The 19,136-nt window shown below is 37.0% G+C and overlaps 2 protein-coding genes across 2 annotated transcripts in view; one reads left to right on the top strand and one right to left on the bottom strand.

The window, feature by feature from the left end:
* Positions 1–19,136, bottom strand: part of UBAC2 (UBA domain containing 2) — a 165,429-nt gene that overhangs the window by 68,415 nt on the left and 77,878 nt on the right. The gene's annotated exons all lie outside the window — the stretch shown is intronic.
* On the top strand, positions 816–18,128 carry GPR183 (G protein-coupled receptor 183). The gene is made up of 2 exons (XM_073348540.1): positions 816–900; positions 13,178–18,128. Exon 2 carries the CDS (start codon positions 13,182–13,184, stop codon positions 14,286–14,288), a length of 1,107 nt encoding a protein of 368 aa, XP_073204641.1. The 5' UTR covers positions 816–900; positions 13,178–13,181; the 3' UTR covers positions 14,289–18,128.

The raw sequence follows: 19,136 nt of genomic DNA, 5'->3' as shown, positions 1-19,136 counted from the left end.
CTCCTTTGGGTGGCAGGCATCGACAACTTTCTTCAACTGGGTCACCAGAAAAAAAGTTTGAAAACCACTGCTCTACTACATGCAGTGTTGTAGCCATGTCAGTCCCAGGATATTAGAGAGACAAGGTGGGTGAGTAATATCTTTTACTGGACCAACTTCTGTTGATGAGAAAAGTTTTCAAGATACACCTTAAGAAGAGCTCTGTGTAGCTCAAAAGCTTGTGTTTTTCACCAACAGAAGTTGGCCCAATAAAGGCTATTTCCTCACCCACCTTGTCTACTCTACTATAGACAGTTTCAAAGAATATCTTTCTAAAATCTGCTATGATATCGAAGCACTGATACTATGAACATGTACCACTGAGAGTACTATTTTTATATAGTACCTATCACCATGTCATTTAGTTGAATAATTTGCAAAACATTTTTAAATAAGCACTGATTCTTAAGTACAGAGCTCTTTGCCACACACAAATTTAAGATGCATTCATTCTTTTGAAAGTAACATGAAAAGTTTTTCTTTCTGGAATTTTTAGTTGGTTAAAGATTCAACTACGCAAAAATCTTGGTAAAGTCCCTTCTATGGAAGTTAGTGATACATAACTTCTAGGGGCTTTTTGTTTCTAGTTACTCTTTTCTGAATAGATTAATTTAAAAAGAAGCAGAAAGACACCTCAAATAGATAGGTTTTTTCACTTCCTTTAAAAACTCAGGTAGCGAATCAACCTCAGAGTACAGAAAAAATAATTCAAGCACAAGGGGGGGAAAAATATCACCACTCCATAAAAGGACAGTCCCACGTAATCACTCTTAAAAACAATAAGCAAAGAGGAAACGTTCATAGTTAAACTACACTGCCATATACAATTGCTGCACAGAGGATCTAAAAAGCCACTGATATGTAAGTACTGAAAAATAATTTGCTGTTTTAATTGAAAAACAACAAACAGTTCCAGGAAGTTAATGTATTCTTGTGTTGGACTGAATTTTTTCATGTGGCTGAATGGATATATTCTTTCTGGGTGGGAGAGAGAAATGTCAACAGGAGAAATTCTATGCCACTAGGACAGTGTATTCAGGCAAGTTACAATAGAGAGACTATCTGTTATTATTTTTAATCCAGGTGCTAATTCATCTTTGGGTCCAGCGATAAACAGGTTGAATTAAAATGATTTATAATATAGCCTTTTGAAAAACAAATGCAAAAGTTGACTGCAGCATTAGGATTGACAGTTTTTGCGAAATAATGTAATTTAAACCATACCAATGTAGAGACTAATGTGGAAGAAAATATTTTTCAGTAATTATTTCTGTGTGTCAAACAAAGACTTCATATTTCTAAGTCAATCTCTCTCTCTCTCTCTGCATAAATCACTCAATGAACCTGTAAGATACTTTAATAGTTTGAGAGTTTCTGAAAGCACACTTGTACTGTGGCAGCAGATAGCTTGTAGTATCACAAATATTTCCATGCTATGAAACAGTCTTTAGGCTATTCTCAGCCCAACTGCTTCTCAATCACAACTCTACTCACATGTAAAAACAATATAGCAATGATAATTTGCCAGGGTGCATGTAAGAATTTCTCCATCTTTTGACATAATATTGTCTTTCAAAGCTTTTTCTGTATAATTACTCCTTTTTCCAAAATGCAATTACTTAAACTTTTTGCGCCAAAATATCTTTATATGCTGAAGTTAATGCAATGTTACTGGCTATTGGATTTTTAAAAATATCCCCTACTTAAATAGACTGATAACGTTTTATATTGCAGTGGAACATAAAAAAATAAAGCTTTTCAAATTAAGCAACTCTTAATTCTCATTTAACTTTTCTAACAAAATAAAGACAACCCACAAATCTTTGAGCACATGGACAGCAAAAAGATCAGAAAAGGTGAGCTTTGGTAGTTATATGGATCATTAACCCAACAGTTCATATTGCTAGCACTTGAATCAGCTCCCTCTGAATAGAGAGACTGTAAGCTTCTCGATAATTGTTCTTTAACAGCCAGTCACTACAGTTATGTAGCTTTTAATAAATAAAACAGATTAAACAGAGACTGCACCAGGACAGATTACACATCAATAATGTATTTATTATAAGGGAGAGTGCTTTCAGTGCTAAAGCACAAGTTGCCATTTGAAATGTTACTTGATTTTAGGAGTGTTATTTTAAATGGTTCAGAGTTTTTCCATTGCTACATTGTTTGGTTCTTTCCTTATTCAGTTTAAAAATTTTAAGCAAGTAAGTGAAAGGAGTTTAGTTGTCTCAAAATCAGCTTGGTCTATGCACTAAATCATGCTAACAACTATAGATGTTACACCAGAGGACTCTCACATTTTTCATAACCCACAAAGACCACATGCAGAGAGAGAAATTCATTAAGTGGACACCTCCTCTCCCATTCAGCCAGACCACACACACTCTTCTCCCCTTGTTCAAATCACAGAGCATCACTATGAAAACTACAGCACTTGTTTACATGCAAAAGTAATATTACAGAAGTATTTAATATATTTTCAAAGCTGTCTTAATCCAATATAATCAATGAAAACAAGGAGTGCTAGCACCATGTAACCAGCTAGCTCTTTGTGGACCAGCAAACGATCTACCAGTTTGGGAACCTCTGTTACACTATGCAACAGATAAGTTCCTTTCCTATACCTTTAATGCCCACTGTCCCCACTACTACAGGCATCTTTCCTGCAACAACAAAATGGGATGTGTGTATGAGAAACCATTTGGGCTTGTGCTCTCTCTCCCTTACACACACACACACACACACACACACACACACACACACACACACACACACACACACACACACACACACACACACACACACACACACACACACACACACACACGCTTTCTCTCCCCTCTCCTGACAATGCCAGGACGTTTCAGACTTATTCAAATCTTTTATGCACTAGTGGTTTAAAAAGAATACTTGTGGCACCTTAGAGACTAACAAATTTATTTGAGCATAAGCTTTCGTGAGCTACAGCTCACGGCTGCTACTCTGAAACCAGTGGTTTAAAAGTTACCTTTGGAAGCTGAAATGAAATTTGTTTCCTTTCCAACATGTTTTTTGTCCATCACTCATTTATCACTCTAGAGTGGCAAATGAATGCTGGGCAGACAAATCTTAAATTTTTATTTTAGAGAACAAAAAAAATAAGCTAAGATTTGGATTTTATTTCTAAATATAAAAGTGGAATGGTACATGACCAATAACTAGGCAGTAGACATTAGACGTCCTACTGCACCTTCATTAGCTTATTGAACAAGCAGTACTTCTGTTCTTCCCCTTTTGTTTACACAAATTTAATTGAAGTTTCTATTACTTTAGAATGCAAAAGACTACTGTCATAAAACATTATCCAATGTACAGTTAAAATCTCCCCAGGAAATAAATATGATAAATTTCCTACAGAAACACCGTGGCTATGGACCTGTTTACCATGCCCAGGCAGCAACTTAGGCATCCACTCCTCAGTCATAGAGTTCAGATTTCACTGGATATAGACATACCACTGTATTTTGGGCACAGCTTAACAGCCCTGAGAAATTTGAAATCAATAAGATATATTAAAAACACTGCATAAGAAGGCTGAGTGTTGGAAAGAGGCAGAATGGTCTAGGGCAAGCCTTCCTGCAGCCCCCTCAATCTGTTTTGAAACCTCGCACATTTTCCAAGCTGCTGATGCACACCAATCACTCTCCTAAAACGTTCTCTTGCACTCATTTAGCATGCAATTTTCTAACATTCATAACTTCGTTAAAACTAATATATTTTGATTAGCAAAAATGGCTGATCAAAAAAAGATGTCCGAGGCTAAAATGGGGTGTGAGTGAGTCCCTCTGCCTAGGTCAGGGAAGGAAGGAAGAAAAGAAATCCATCATGTTGACAAAGGTTAAATAAATATACTCAAACCTTTCATACTATTTCTTCTCTGTCTTCAATATAGTGCTAAGATGCCCCCAGATCCCAAAACTTTTCTCTCACCTTTTCTTGCAAGTCACCCTTGCAAGAAGCAGGCAAATTAGGAAATTTCATAAGGATAAGAGCAATACACTAATTAAAACAAAAAACAAACAAAAATCCCACATCACTACAGTGTCTAATTTTGCTCCAATCTGAAAAAGGTCTCCCGACAAATCTCAAACCACAGATCATTGGAGTCAAGCCAGCAGAGAATTTGGTGGCTGGACTCTCCCCCTTCCTCCTTCTATTCTCTTTTTAACCAATTATAAAATAAATTATTATTATTCCTTACCTTTTTGTTAAAGAAATATCACGTGAGCCATATTAAAGTAAATAAACCAGTCTTATATAGAGAGTAAATAACAATTGCCTTTCCACTCTTACAATGTTTGTTCTCCTCCAAACAATAAAAATTATAAAGACAAAACGATGCATAGATCACTTCAATTTATGGATAATGTTTTATATGTGGTTGTAGCCATTTATACATACTATACCCTGGTGAGAAGATAGATAATAGATTCTTTTCATTCATCCATATTATAGCAAAAGGAGAGAACAAAAAGAAAAGGTCACGAAAGCTTATGATCAAATACATTTGTTAGTGCTACTACTCTAGAACAAAAAGAAAAATTCAGTCAGCTAGGCCAGTATGGGGAAGAAATAGTTGCATCTCTTGTATACAGTACAAATGTATACAATCTAAGGCCCCAATCCTGCAAATACTATGCATATATTTAATGTTATGCACATGAACAGTTCCACTGAATTTAATGGGACTACATGCATGTGTATAGTTAATCATTTGCATAAGTGCTTGCAGGATCAGGGATTTTGAATCAAAAACTTCTCAAGGCAGAAGTCATGGCTTTTTTTTAATATGGAAATAGCACAATGGGGACCTTATCCTGGCCAGGACCTCTGGGTGCTACAACAGAAATATAGAACAAAATATTATATTATCATTTAGTAACAACTGTCTAATTCAATGAAAGAGTGCTAATATTTGAAAAGGGCAAACAGGATGACCTGGGTCATAGGCTGGTGAGTTTGACATCAATCATGGGCAAAATAATGGAAAAGCTGATATGAGATTCAATTAATAAAGAATTGAAGGATATTAATATAATTAATGCCAGTCAACATGGTTTTATGGAAAATAGTGTTTGTAAAATAAACTGGATTTCAGTCTGGGATGAATGAAGGTAACTGCACAGATATCATTTACTTAAGCCATGTCTACATTACAGATGCTACAGCAGCATAGCTATGGCGTGGTAGTGTAGATGCTTCCTACAGTGAAAGGAGTGATTTTTCCGTTGCTGCATGTAATTCTTGCACTCTACCACTGACCTAACGCTGGTTATACTGGGGGTTAGATCTGCTCACACCCCAGAGTGATGTAGCTTTGTCAATCTAAATTTTAAGTGCAGAGCAGGCCGTATACTTATGGAAGGCATCTTAGTACAGCATGGCATTCTAATTAAAATATTCACACTGTACAACATCAATAAAGTGCTCATTAAATAGATTAAAAACTGGCTGACAGATCTCAAAACGCAGCTTTTTAATATCATCAAATGGTGGGTTTTCTAATGAGTTTCTACAGTGATCAGTTCTAGGTCTGATGATAGTGAACACTTTTACCAATGATCTGGAAATAAATGCAAAATCACTGCTGATGAAATTTACAGATGACACTCATATAGAGCGATGTGGATAATTTGGTAAACTGGACCCAATCAAACAAAATGCATTTTAATACAGACAAATGTAAGGTTATATACCTAGGAACAAGGAATGCAGGCCATGCCTACAGAATAGGGGGCTGTATCCTGGAAAGCACTGAATCTGAAAAGAATTTAGGGCTAATAGTGGACAAGCAACTCAACATGATCTCCCAGTGTGGTGATGTGGCAAAAAGGGTTAATGCAATCCTTAGATGGCTAAACAAGGGAATAAGTAGGGAGGTGATTTTATACTGTGTCCAAGTCTGATGTCCATATTTTTAAAACGATATTGAAAAATTGGAGGGGGTGCAGAAAAGAGCCAAAAATGATTTGAGGGCTGCCTTACAGCCACAGAATTAAAAAGCTCAATCTGTTTAGTATATCAAAGAGAAAACTGAAAGTGACTTGATTATGGTGCATAAATATCTTCATGGGGAGAAAGTAAGGTACTAAAGGGCTCTTTAATCTAGGGGAGACCAATGACTGGAAGTTAAATCAAGACAAATTTAAATTAGAAATAAGGCACACATTTTTAAAGAGCAAGGGAGATTAATCACTGGAACAAAATACTAAACAAAGTTGTGGATTCTCCATCTCCTGAAATCTTCAAACCAAGAGTGGATGCTTTTTGGAAGATATGCTTCAGTCAAACACAAGTTATTGTGATCAATACAAAGGTAACTGGTGTAATTCTATGGCCTGTAATTCTATTATTAAATGTTCCTTTCTGGCCTTAAAATCTATTAATCTATGAATCAATGCAATCAAATTATTTGCAGCCCACAATGCATCCGCATATACCCATTCTCATGCATTGTCTCATTCAGACAAAACTAAAAATCAAAACAACCATATCACTATAACTTTCTTCACTACACTAGAAAAAGAATGACTTCCAGTAGCATGAAATATCCATTTTGTATTCTAGGAATTGTGACAGTGTGTTCTAAAGTGCTAACTTAATAGTTATGTTTTTCAAACCTCTACATTAAATTAACTTGACGAGAAAAGCACGATAAAAAATTGAGAATTGACAATCCATGCAGGTGTAACACTAACAAACAATTAAAGTTCTATTCACATTTATCAGCCTAATATGCAGAGCAAGGAAGCAAACCATTGATATGCCAAAGGCATCAAAGTGTTTGCTGAAATTCTATGATACCGTTTTCTTGATACATCTTTCTAAGGTACAACACAGTTTGTAAAACCACAGTTCATCTCTATTATTTTCTTAAAAAATTAACCAGACGGAAGGACTATTTCAACATAGGTGACATGAGGGGGGTCATTTGGTTTAACAATATAATTAAATAAAATCATTCCAGTAGCAGTTTTTGGAGATTGCTTAAAAAGACACATCGTGATTCATGACAGACAAAGTCACTGGGGTAAATCACCAATTCAGCGCACAATGCTGAATTGAACCAATGGCTCAGTGGGAGCACAATGCAATCATACCAAGGTGTGGGAGTAGGGTGACCAGATGTCCCAATTTTATAGGGACAGTCCCGATATTTGGGGCTTTTTCTTATATAGGCTCCTATTACCCCCCCCATACTCTATCCCAATTTTTCATACTTGCTATCTGGGCAGCCTATGTGGGAGTCAAGTCGCTGCTTAATTAGGCTGAGGCTTGGAACACTGAAGAAGTGATCTGCTCCACTTTTAGTCAGGCAAGAACACGTAGAACACTACTGCCCTTTTCTACCACCTAGTGGATTGTGACAGGTTTGAGAGGAGTCATGTACTCTAGTCACATAATGAGCTATGCAATAATGATTACTGCCAAGAAACAAACACAGGGCAGCCTGGATATCAAGGAACAGGGAAAGACCACTCTTGGACTAATTAATAATACTCTTGACACCTTCCTCTAGGAAGTAAGTTTCCCTTTAATGGTTGCCAGTCCAGTGTTACCAAGAAAAGGCAAGACCAATCCAGCCAAGATTCTCTCTCTGTACATCTGTGTTTTTATACCAGGCCCATCAGCCTGATATTTGAGCAATAACAGACTACTAACAGCTTCAGTTCAGCATAAGAATGCAAGTAATATTAAACTGTAACATAGCAGCAGAAGTCACATTTATATTTCAATTTTTATTTTAATAAAGGCTACAGATACAATTTATGAAAGTCTATTCTTGCTTAGAAAAAAACAGGTTTCAGAGTAACAGCCGTGTTAGTCTGTATTTGCAAAAAGAAAAGGAGTACTTGTGGCACCTTAGAGACTAACCAATTTATTTGAGCATAAGCTTTCGTGAGCTACAGCTCACTTCATCGGATGCATACTGTGGAAAATACAGATGTTTTTATACACACAAACCATGAAAAAATGGGTGTTTATCACTACAAAAGGTTTTCTCTCCCCCCACCCCACTCTCCTGCTGGTAATAGCTTATCTAAATTGATCACTCTCCTTACAATGTGTGTGATAATCAAGGTGGGCCATTTCCAGCACAAATCCAGGGTTTAACAAGAACATCTGAGGAACGGGGTGGGGGGTGGGGCGCGTAGGAAAAAACAAGGGGAAATAGGTTATCTTGCATAATAACTTAGCCACTCCCAGTCTCTATTCAAGTCTAAGTTAATTGTATCCAATTTGCAAATGAATTCTAAAGCAGCAGTCTCTTGCTGGAGTCTGGTTTTGAAGTTTTTCTGTTGTAATATCGCAACTTTCATGTCTGTAATCGCATGACCAGAGAGATTGAAGTGTTCTCTGACTGGTTTATGAATGCTATAATTCTTGACATCTGATTTGTCATCTATTTCCCCTTGTTTTTTCCTAACCCCCCCCCCCCCCCCCCCCGCGTTCCTCAGACGTTCTTGTTAAATCCTGGATTTGTGCTGGAAATGGCCCACCTTGATTATCACACACATTGTAAGGAGAGTGATCAATTTAGATAAGCTATTACCAGCAGGAGAGTGGGGTGGGGGGAGAGAAAACCTTTTGTAGTGATAAACACCCATTTTTTCATGGTTTGTGTGTATAAAAACATCTGTATTTTCCACAGTATGCATCCGATGAAGTGAGCTGTAGCTCACGAAAGCTTATGCTCAAATAAATTGGTTAGTCTCTAAGGTGCCACAAGTACTCCTTTTAGGAAAAAAACAGTATTTTTCACTAGGAAAAAACTATTTTTTCTATATTGCAGTTATATGTATTTGTATAGTATGTACTCTGTATATTAGAAATATTTATAGATTAGTTCTAGGCCAGACTGTTCATTTTTGATTATTACATCAAGAGTACAAATCCCACAATTCCTCAAGAATAAAAAGTAAGACACAATTATTCCGTGAATATGTTTTAGTTTGTTGCCATACTACAATGTGCTTGATTATCATAAGTTAAGGATTTTATATATTCTTTTGGAGTGGGTAACATCTAGTCACTTGAGGGAGAGCCGGGTAGAAGAGGGGTACCATAGTGGGATGATGAAGGTGTGGCCAGAAAAGATCAAATACAAGAGATGGAAATAAGAAACACCAGTTTCCTGTATTTAAATTCTTTTAGAAGCACCCAGGAGATTAGATAGATTTCATCAAGAGAGGAGAGAAAAAGTAGGAAAGGAAATCAGAACAATCCTCATGAAGATAAATGCATTATTAAATGACCACTCACACCATGCCAAAATGCTCTGGATGATCCATAACCAATTCAAATAAAATTAAAGTCAGAAATATAATTATACAGCAATTCTTAGCAAGTGCTTTTTCATAACAACTAATGTAAGTTTGCTTTCATGAACACTAAATAATGGACATTACTTTACACCAGGTTTTCCTATTCAAAAGTACTGAAGCTTACTTACACAAATTCAAATTAGGCTCTCCACTGAAAGCATGAAGAAGCTGTTACTTCAAGTTTATCACTTGAAAAAGCTCAGTAATCCCTAGGCTCAAACAGGGCAAACTAAACCCCAGAAAAGCTGTAGCCAAGTGTCTTAACCAAGATATAAAAATCCATTTCAGATTTTAATTCCAACCCAGAATTAAGTATTCTGATCTCTGATATCCGGCACATATTTTATGATGAATCTTCAAGAAACAGCTGCCACTGCTTACCAGTAATATTTATGAGTACCAGTTGTCTGACCATTCTTTCTCTCTGTCTTCTGTAATAGTACAACTACAGAGATGATATATTACCTGGAAGAGTCTCTCTCAAAGATGATCTAGCTTAATATAACTACCCTGACATTAGGCACTATATGGAGATGTTTATAGCTTAATTTAAGATCTGAAATATGTGATCCACACATCTACAGATTTATTTTTTATGGAGAACTGTATAAACTGCTGATAATCAAGCCAGGACTCAGTGACCAGACTAATACTATGATCCAGTATATACTATAAGTAAACTGAATTGTGACCAACTTGAAATAAATAGGGCATTCTAAGCAAAGAGTCAGAGTGAAGAATATCAATCTTTTAATTCTTCTGCATCTTACTGGAAGGAAACTGTACATTGTAAAATTAATAATCTGGAACATTTTAGAAATGTGTTCTGATATTTTCTATATAATGTATTTATTCAGACACAGAAGTCTGAAATTGTTTTTAAATGTTGTCTACTGAATAATACCTCAAAGGGGACACACACCTCCAAAGCACTTGCAACCCCTCCCAGCTTGGTATCATTCACAAACTTTGTAAGTGTACTCTCTATGCCATTATCTACATCACTAATGAAAATATTGAACCGTACTGGACCCAGGACCAATCCCTGTGGGACCCCACTCGATATGCCCTTCCAGCTTGACGGTGAATCACTGATAACTACTCTCTGGGAATGGTTTCTCAGTCTTGAACATTCAGCCCCACGAGGTCACACTGGCTTCTCAACAAAAGAGCTGTCTCCTCAACAAAAGAGCTGTCTCAGTTATTGGAAACCATCCAGAACGGCGCTCGTGAAAGTTCTAACACCGCCAGCAACACTACCCCGCATAAATCAATTATATCCTGTGGCCAAGGCATTCGTAGGCCCCAACAGCCAGCCTTGATTGGCTACAAAGAAAGTGCGAAGGAGACTGTAGTCTTAAAGACTAACTTGCAAACCCTTCTATTATTATTATTAATTACACTGAGAAAAGTGTGCTATGCACTTTCATGGAAATGGAGACAGGCACCATTCTTGAAGCACTTTTAAACTAAATTCAAGCATGACACATGGGGGTTACAGACTGACAAAAAGGGGGAAAGGAGAGGAAAGAAATGAGTTATAATAATCAGATCACCCATGAGTAACGAGTAAGGCATGTTCACATAAAGGTGGCTTCATTAAATTAGAGTTGTTTTGTTTTTTAAAATCTCACTAGCAGCCTCAAAAATGTAAACCAATCTTCTAGTGTTTACACAATGAAATCTGCTTTAAAAAACTGAGCTAAAATGTTATGCATAATTTCACTAAGCAACAACTAAGGAAGAACATAGCAAAAGAAAACACATATTTTAAGGGTAGTGGTACTGTCACGGTTCCTCCCCCACTCTGAACTCTAGGGTACAGATGTGGGGACCTGCATGAAAAACCTCCTAAGCTTATCTTTACCAGCTTAGGTCAAAACTTCCCCAAGGTACAAAATATTACCCCCGTTATCCTTGGACTGGCCGCTACCACCACCAAACTAATACTGGTTACTGGGGAAGAGCTGTTTGGATGCGTCCTTCCCCCCAAAATACTTCCCAAAACCTTGCACCCCACTTCCTGGACAAGGTTTGGTAAAAAGCCTCACCAATTTGCCTAGGTGACTACAGACCCAGACCCTTGGATCTTAAGAACAATGAACAATCCTCCCAACACTTGCACCCCCCCTTTCCTGGGAAATGTTGGATAAAAAGCCTCACCAATTTGCATAGGTGACCACAGACCCAAACCCTTGGATCTGAGAACAATGAAAAAGCATTCAGTGTTTTACAAGAAGACTTTTAATAAAAAATAGAAGTAAATAGAAATAAAGAAATCCCCCCTGTAAAATCAGGATGGTAGATATCTTACAGGGTAATTAGATTCAAAAACATAGAGAACCCCTCTAGGCAAAACCTTAAGTTACAAAAAAGATACACAGACAGAAATAGTTATTCTATTCAGCACAATTCTTTTCTCAGCCATTTAAAGAAATCATAATCTAACACATACCTAGCTAGATTACTGACTAAAAGTTCTAAGACTCCATTCCTGTTCTGTCCCTGGCCAAGACGACTACAGACAGACACAGACCCTTTGTTTCTCTCCCTCCTCCCAGCTTTTGAAAGTATCTTGTCTCCTCATTAGTCATTTTGGTCAGGTGCCAGCGAGGTTACCTTTAGCTTCTTAACCCTTTACAGGTGAGAGGAGCTTTCCCCTGGCCAGGAGGGATTTCAAAGGGGTTTACCCTTCCCTTTATATTTATGACAGGTACCAAGGAGGGAGAGGAATTATTTTGTGTGGTTCACTTAGGTGTGGTTAAGTGGAACAACAAAACCTTAAGAAAATTTAGTCTGCATGGCAAGAGAAAATTCTTGTGGAACAATCTCTCAGATAGAAATGGTGGAAGCCCCATCACTTAGGGCATTTACAATTAGACTAAACAAAGCACTAGAAAAGCATCATAGTGCACATTCTGCAATCACAAGGAGATGAACTGAATGATGTTATAGGTCTTTTCCATATCTAATTTCTATGATTCTATTACATTAGCTTTTATATTTACAGGCCCCAAAACCCAAGAGTTGCAGACTTGGAGTCGCAAAGGCCTGCTAGATCAATCCTCTCCTCTCATATTTTTAATAATATATTTAAAGCTATTCTGAATTTTCTGTATTGCCATTTAGTCAACAAGTATGATATATTATACCTAGATTACATGTCTGTTCCAAGAACCACTGAAGAAGGTTTGGAAGGTTTCAGTTCAATTGTTATAGGCAATACTAACGTTGTAAAAGCGTGGTCTCTATAAATTAAGTTCTCGTTACATGTTAATATAAGTCACAAATTTCATATCACTGCCAGAACCTCTTAGCAAATTAAAAAGAAACAAAAAACAAATAAAAACTCCCTGAAATTCACAGAAACAACTTTTTAAAGGTTTCTGTAGTTATCTGACCTTTGGTGACTTCACATGATTATGTGTCATTTTACTTTTAAACAAAACTGAGGGCTGCTTTTCTCCCCCAGGCTTCTTTAAAAGTTCTCTCTCTAACCTCAAACATTTATTTTCTAGAAAATGATATTATTCAAACCCAGGAATTCCCCAATTCATCCAAGTTTTGCTTTCTGCATGGTTTTGTTTTCTTTTATCAAAGCAAGAGAGCTGAACTTTTTTTAAACCACCTTAAAAAAAACGATTTCATCATAAGCAAGTTTCGTTTCAGGTTTTACAATGTTGGCCTGCTGCAAGATCAGTTGGCTGCTGCTAGGGGGAAGAAGTTGGTTTATATTTATTACAAAATGTTCCCTTTTGTTTTTTTTGTAGAGCTATGGCATTTCCTACGGAAACACCAGTTGTGAAAATGGTCACTGTCACGATAGCTTTCACAACTCCTCAGACAAACAACTCCACCTGCGACCTGTATGAACATCAAAATACAGCAAGGATCTTACTGCCTGTGTTTTACAGCTTTATTTTAATTCTTGGTGTGCTTGGAAATGGACTTGCCCTCGTTGTCATTTTTAAAAACAGAAAAAAAATCAACTCTACTACCCTCTATTCCATAAATCTTGTCCTCTCAGACATTCTTTTTACTACTGCCTTGCCTACACGAATAGCATACTATGCACTAGGATTTCATTGGCCATTTGGAGAAACACTTTGCAGACTAACTGCTCTCATATTTTATATCAACACATATGCAGGTGTAAACTTTATGACTTGCTTGAGTATTGACAGGTTTTTTGCCGTAGTCCACCCTTTTCGATACAACAAAATCAGAAGAATTAAACATGCCAAGTATATTTGTATATTTGTCTGGTTTCTTGTATTTAGCCAAACACTTCCATTGCTCATACAGTCCATGTCAAATGAGGAGAGAGGAAGGACTACATGTATGGAATATCCAAACTTTGAAAAAATTCAACATCTACCGTGGATACTTCTTGTTGCCTGTTTAATAGGGTACATCATTCCTCTTGAAATTATACTATTTTGTTATTCTCAAATTAGTTGCAAACTTTTTCAAACTGCTAAGGAAAACCCATTAACTGAAAAATCAGGGATAAACAAAAAGGCCATCAACACAATCATTTTTGTAATTGTTGTGTTTGTCATCTGTTTTACTCCTTATCACATTGTTATTATCCAACACATGATCAAGAAGCTTCAATATAATCCTTTGTGCAATGAACAGCAAACGTTCCAGAAGTCCCTCCATTACACTGTGTTTCTGATGAATTTTAACTGCTGCATGGATCCTTTCATCTATTTCTTTGCATGTAAAGGATACAAGAGGAGGATAATGAAAATACTGAAACGTCAAGTTAGTATATCAGTTTCAAGTGCCGTCAGATCAGCTCATGAAGAAAGCTCACGTGAGATGAGAGAAACACACATGACTATACTTTCAAAACCTTCAAATGGAAAGTTATAAACCGAAAATAAACATTCCAATAATGCAAGTTTACTGGGCCTTCAGTAAATACTGTTTATGCTTCCTGCGCAGCAAATTAAGTAAGATTGTTTCACAGTATTTTGGAAATCAAAGGTGATGTTGGACTAAAAAATAAATGGTCATGTGAAAGCAAGAAAACTCAAAATTAGCATTTTCCAAGCTGAATCACTTTGACCTGGCTTCATGAGTTTTCCAGGAGATTTCCACCATTCATTATTGTCCTGCAACTTTCCATTCCTGGATTTTAGGAAAGCTTGATTCACACTATATACTAGTACTCTGAGAAAGGAATAAACTAAAAAAAGCTAATAGCTCAGAGTGACTAAAAACCAACACATCTGAAAAGGGATAAACATCTGACTGATCTCCAATTTAAGCACTCATTACCAATATGGTGTGTTATGTGCACTGGACTGACAGGGCAAGGGTAAAGACATAAAACAAAGGAAATAACTTTTGAAGGAAAATAAAACTTATATTTTTCATGGATAATTATAAACGTGTAATTTAGAACCTTTTGGAGGCAGGGTTGGATTACAGTATTCGGAACATGAACATCTTATCTAAATTTATTGTGGATAACTTTGTGAGAATACAAGTGAAAAAGAGTTAAGACACTGTTAGTTTGTAAAATTTTGCATGTGTAAGTAAATCTAAAGAACAAAGAGAGCATTGTTTCCCACAACTATCCAAGGGTCTTCAAGGTTCCTGCTAAAATCACAGGTTGCAATAACAATAAGATAAAAGATTCTAGAAATGGGAAGAAATGTTTATAGTTGAAATGTGTTAAATTTGTTCATTTTAATGGGAGGAGTGACCACCTCTTCTTGGACACTCTTTATGTGGAGGGTTACTATATGAGAACAGCAGAAGATGGAGCAAGCTTCACCATCATGGTTGCTGCTGCCCACACCATCTTCTGGGTTGCACCACACCACCATGCGGCCTTCATCGTTCTGAACCTGAAACATGCCTTGACAAGACCAAGCCATAGTGGGAACAGATGACATCACTATCAGAGGTGCTAGAACAATTTTTCTAGTGGGGGTGCTGAGAGCCATTGAACCAAACTGTAAACCCTGTATATAATGGAAACCAGTTCAAGCCCGGGGGTGCTTCAGCATCCCCAGTTCCAGCACCTATGACCACTATCCTAGGGCTCACCTCTGCCCTCACCTTCCCCACCCCAGAATTAGCTGACTCCTGAACAACAGCTAGGATGCCAGTCTTTGGTTCCTGCCATCATACCCTTCCTCATGTGTCATGTTCTTTCCCACCTTATTTCTCCTTTTTTTCTATTTCTTGTCTTCTGTCTAATAAGACTCTGCCTTAGCTGGGCAACACAACTTTGCAACACTGCTGTGAGCCTGTGAACAAGAAAGGCAAGCTAAAAACAATGCCTTGAACAGCCCAACACTGGTAAAAGATTGCCAGATCTCAGAGTGGCAATAAGACCATGTGCTGTGTCTGTGTTTCCTCAGCAGTGAGATTGCAACTGAAAGTCATCACCAGATAAAGAAGCTACATTTTCTATTTTTGCTATTCTTTATCTCCCCCTATATGTGAGTTCACCGTGTTTTCCCTTAAAGGAAGCGGGACCATACTTGAACAGCACAGCAGCAGCAGCTCAGGATCAACTAAAGTAACTTTTTGCTCATTTCCCCACAAAAAAGTGCAGTTAATACCATCTAAATACTATCAACTGGAGATTTCCAACCATAAAAGACACTATACAGCTGAAGCGAAATGGAACAAGGAAAACTGTTACAATGAAAGACTTCATTGTTTAAGTTGTAAATGCTTCCACTGTTTTTTCTTCTTTTCCTGTCTTTTTATTAAAAAGTTAAAAAGATGTTTAATGGTAGCTGTTAACATGGTAGTAAGTCAGCAATAACTTGTCACAAAATCACACTTAACTGTTTAATGTTGTAAAAGAAAACATGGGTTTTAGTAACATCTTATTCCTGTTGGGCATGTGACACCCCCTTACCACTACAGATTCCATACTATTAATGTCTATCTTTCTACTTATGGCATGCATTTGGTCTAGTTTTAGATTGGAAGACCCTCAGAGCAAGACATTTCTGTATATTTGCCTGTAAAATGTCATGAACACAAACAGTATATCACCATATAAGCAATCACTTATGTATCTCTCTGTTTTTTTAACAAATAAAATCAAAGCACAAATTAGTATTAAAATATTAACTCCCCTCTTTTCTCTATGTTCTCACATCTATCATTCTGTTATTTTTAAATCTAAATATATATATATTAAAACTAAACAACTAACTTCATGTCAAAATGCTAGTTTTCCTTGAGTAAGTAAGGACTGCAGCACTGGGCCAATTACATAACAGTTTATTTAAGAAAAGTCTTACATAATGTGCCCCTTAACTCTTTTTTCCTTATTTTAATACATTTTCTCAAATATTTAATGAGACACCATCTTTCCGTAAAATAAAGACCTAGAGCTGAATTACATGGTCTATTAAAATACCTACTTTAAACTTAATTTCCTGGTGGCATTTTACTGTGAGTAACAACTGTTTGTTTTAATGATTTCTCTCATAGTAATTTAATGCATTATGTAAAGAAGGTTATAATAATTAGTTCTAATTTAGACTAGATTTAGATGAGAAGCAGCACCCAATTTGTAGACCTTGAAATCAAATTGAAATATAATGTATTGGGAGAAAAATCTTTCAGTGTTCTCTATTCTAGCACCCACCCACCCATCTGAATATGCCCCCAAACGAACTAGAAATAAGGAAGAGCTCAAGAGGTGGATGAGAATTTTTCCTCCTCCCCCCCAAAGAGGTTGCAAGAATATTTTTTAGTGTGTGCATGCAAGAGCTTCTCCTCTTCCTGCTGATGTTGTGGAAAGGCAAAGCTAAAGGAGTGAATTTCATACTCATTATCAAGGCAGTAAGGTCTGTGATCATCCTTACTTCCTCTGGTCTTAGTCTTGGGCCAGATGCCAAAAAAGCTCTGTTTCCCCACTCTCACAAGAACAATTTGTTGGTCGTTTCTTCTTTTCTGAAGGGCATAACTCTGGAAGGAAGTTGTGTTTCCTTAGCAAGAGGCATCACTCTTTTAAGTGGTTTAGTTAAACGCCTGGAGGGCCTTAAAAATCACATTTGTCATCTTTAAAAGTACCTAATGTCCTATGGGGAGTCAATAGTGATGTGTTCTTAGCAGCTACTGCTGCTGAGGTGGGCTGTGCTGTGTTTTGGATCAGGTAGAGCTTTAACAGTAGTGTACTAATTCCTAAATACAGTGAGCTGTAGTAATCTAGTCTAGAAGCTACAAAGGCATGGATCACTTGCCAGGTCAGTAACAGAAAGCAAGGGGTGTAAGCCTTATTACCAGCCACAGATGGCAAACTTAACTCTGTGCATGTCCAGAAAGAATGAGGAGCCTAAGAGAATTCCTAGAGAACAAAACTATTTGGTAATCTGAGGGCAGACTCCTTCAAAAACATAAGATGCTACAGTTTTCCAGCTCTTCAAAAGGCGTCCCTCGTTCCATCAAAATCATCTCTGTCTTGATTTGGTTTAGCTTCAGCCAGCCTTCATCCACTTGCTAATCTTGGCCGGGCACGAGAATAGTTATGTAACACTGCTATCAGCAATGCAAGTAAAACAGAGCCTGGTGTCATGTGCATATTGCTGACTGTTGAGACAATGTCTCATGACCTTGTGGGGGAGGTTTAGATTGGATATTAGGAAAAACTTTTTCACTAAGAGGGTGGTGAAACACTGGAATGCGTTACCTAGGGAGGTGGTAGAATCTCCTTCCTTAGAGGTTTTTAAGGTCAGGCTTGACAAAGCCCTGGCTGGGATGATTTAACTGGGAATTGGTCCTGCTTTGAGCAGGGGGTTGGACTAGATGACCTTCTGGGGTCCCTTCCAACCCTGATATTCTATGATTCTATGACCTCTCCTAGCAGCTTCACTATAGACAAAGAACAAGATAAGTGATCAAATAGAGTCTGCCAAGTGGTATGTTGGAGACAAGACTTTGCCCATCACAATTACAATGTGACCTGAAAGGAAGGATATCACCCAGTGCAGGAGTAATCATATTAACCTTTGCTATGTCTCCAAAGCAAAACAATATACTCTGGTCAATATATCAAATGCTGCAGAAAAGAACTAATATTATGAGACGTATACATTCTCCACTGTATTTTCCATTGCACGTTGCTATGTGAAAACTTGATTATGCCAATAAACTCAAATCCTGATACTCCTTTCACGTTGGTGAGAATCAGGAGTAATTCTAGTTTCATAACAGTATAAATGAGAAAAGAATGAAGCCATGTGTATGTATTGGCATAATAAGATATTTTATATGATTCACTTCATTAATGTAATAAATGACATCTTTAATTACTCTTAACCATGATTTAGTATATAATCAAGTTACCAATGATCAAAATTGCAATTCTACAAATGTTAATGACTTATTTTTTGTTACAGGTAAAAACATTACTGTAATTCATTTAAACTGGGGTTGCTAAATTCTATCTTCATTTGGACTTTCCTCTAAGGTCTTTATGGAAAAAAACAGGTGTTAATCAATGTTCAGTTTTAAATGAATTATCTAGGTTTAGGGGAGTCTTTATTGGATAATTTATGTGATTTATAAGAGTTGCTAAGGTTACAACAGCAATGAGATGCGGTCTGTGTTTCGAAATTGTTTCTCAGAACAGCACAAAGATCAAGATGTCACTTTGCAGTAGTAGTAGACAAGAACAGGAAACAAGTGCACCTCCACAGTTTGAAACATATTTGCTTGAAACATATTTTATTGCTTATTTTC

This window comes from Lepidochelys kempii, chromosome 1 (assembly GCF_965140265.1).
Source record: "Lepidochelys kempii isolate rLepKem1 chromosome 1, rLepKem1.hap2, whole genome shotgun sequence".
Taxonomy (NCBI): domain Eukaryota; kingdom Metazoa; phylum Chordata; order Testudines; family Cheloniidae; genus Lepidochelys; species Lepidochelys kempii.
This window is presented reverse-complemented; position numbering and strand designations above follow the sequence as displayed.

What these genes read in the sequence shown, in the direction of transcription:
- GPR183 (XM_073348540.1), top strand. Translation starts at nt 13,182, where the DNA reads ATGGCATTTCCTACGGAAACACCAGTTGTGAAAATGGTCACTGTCACG.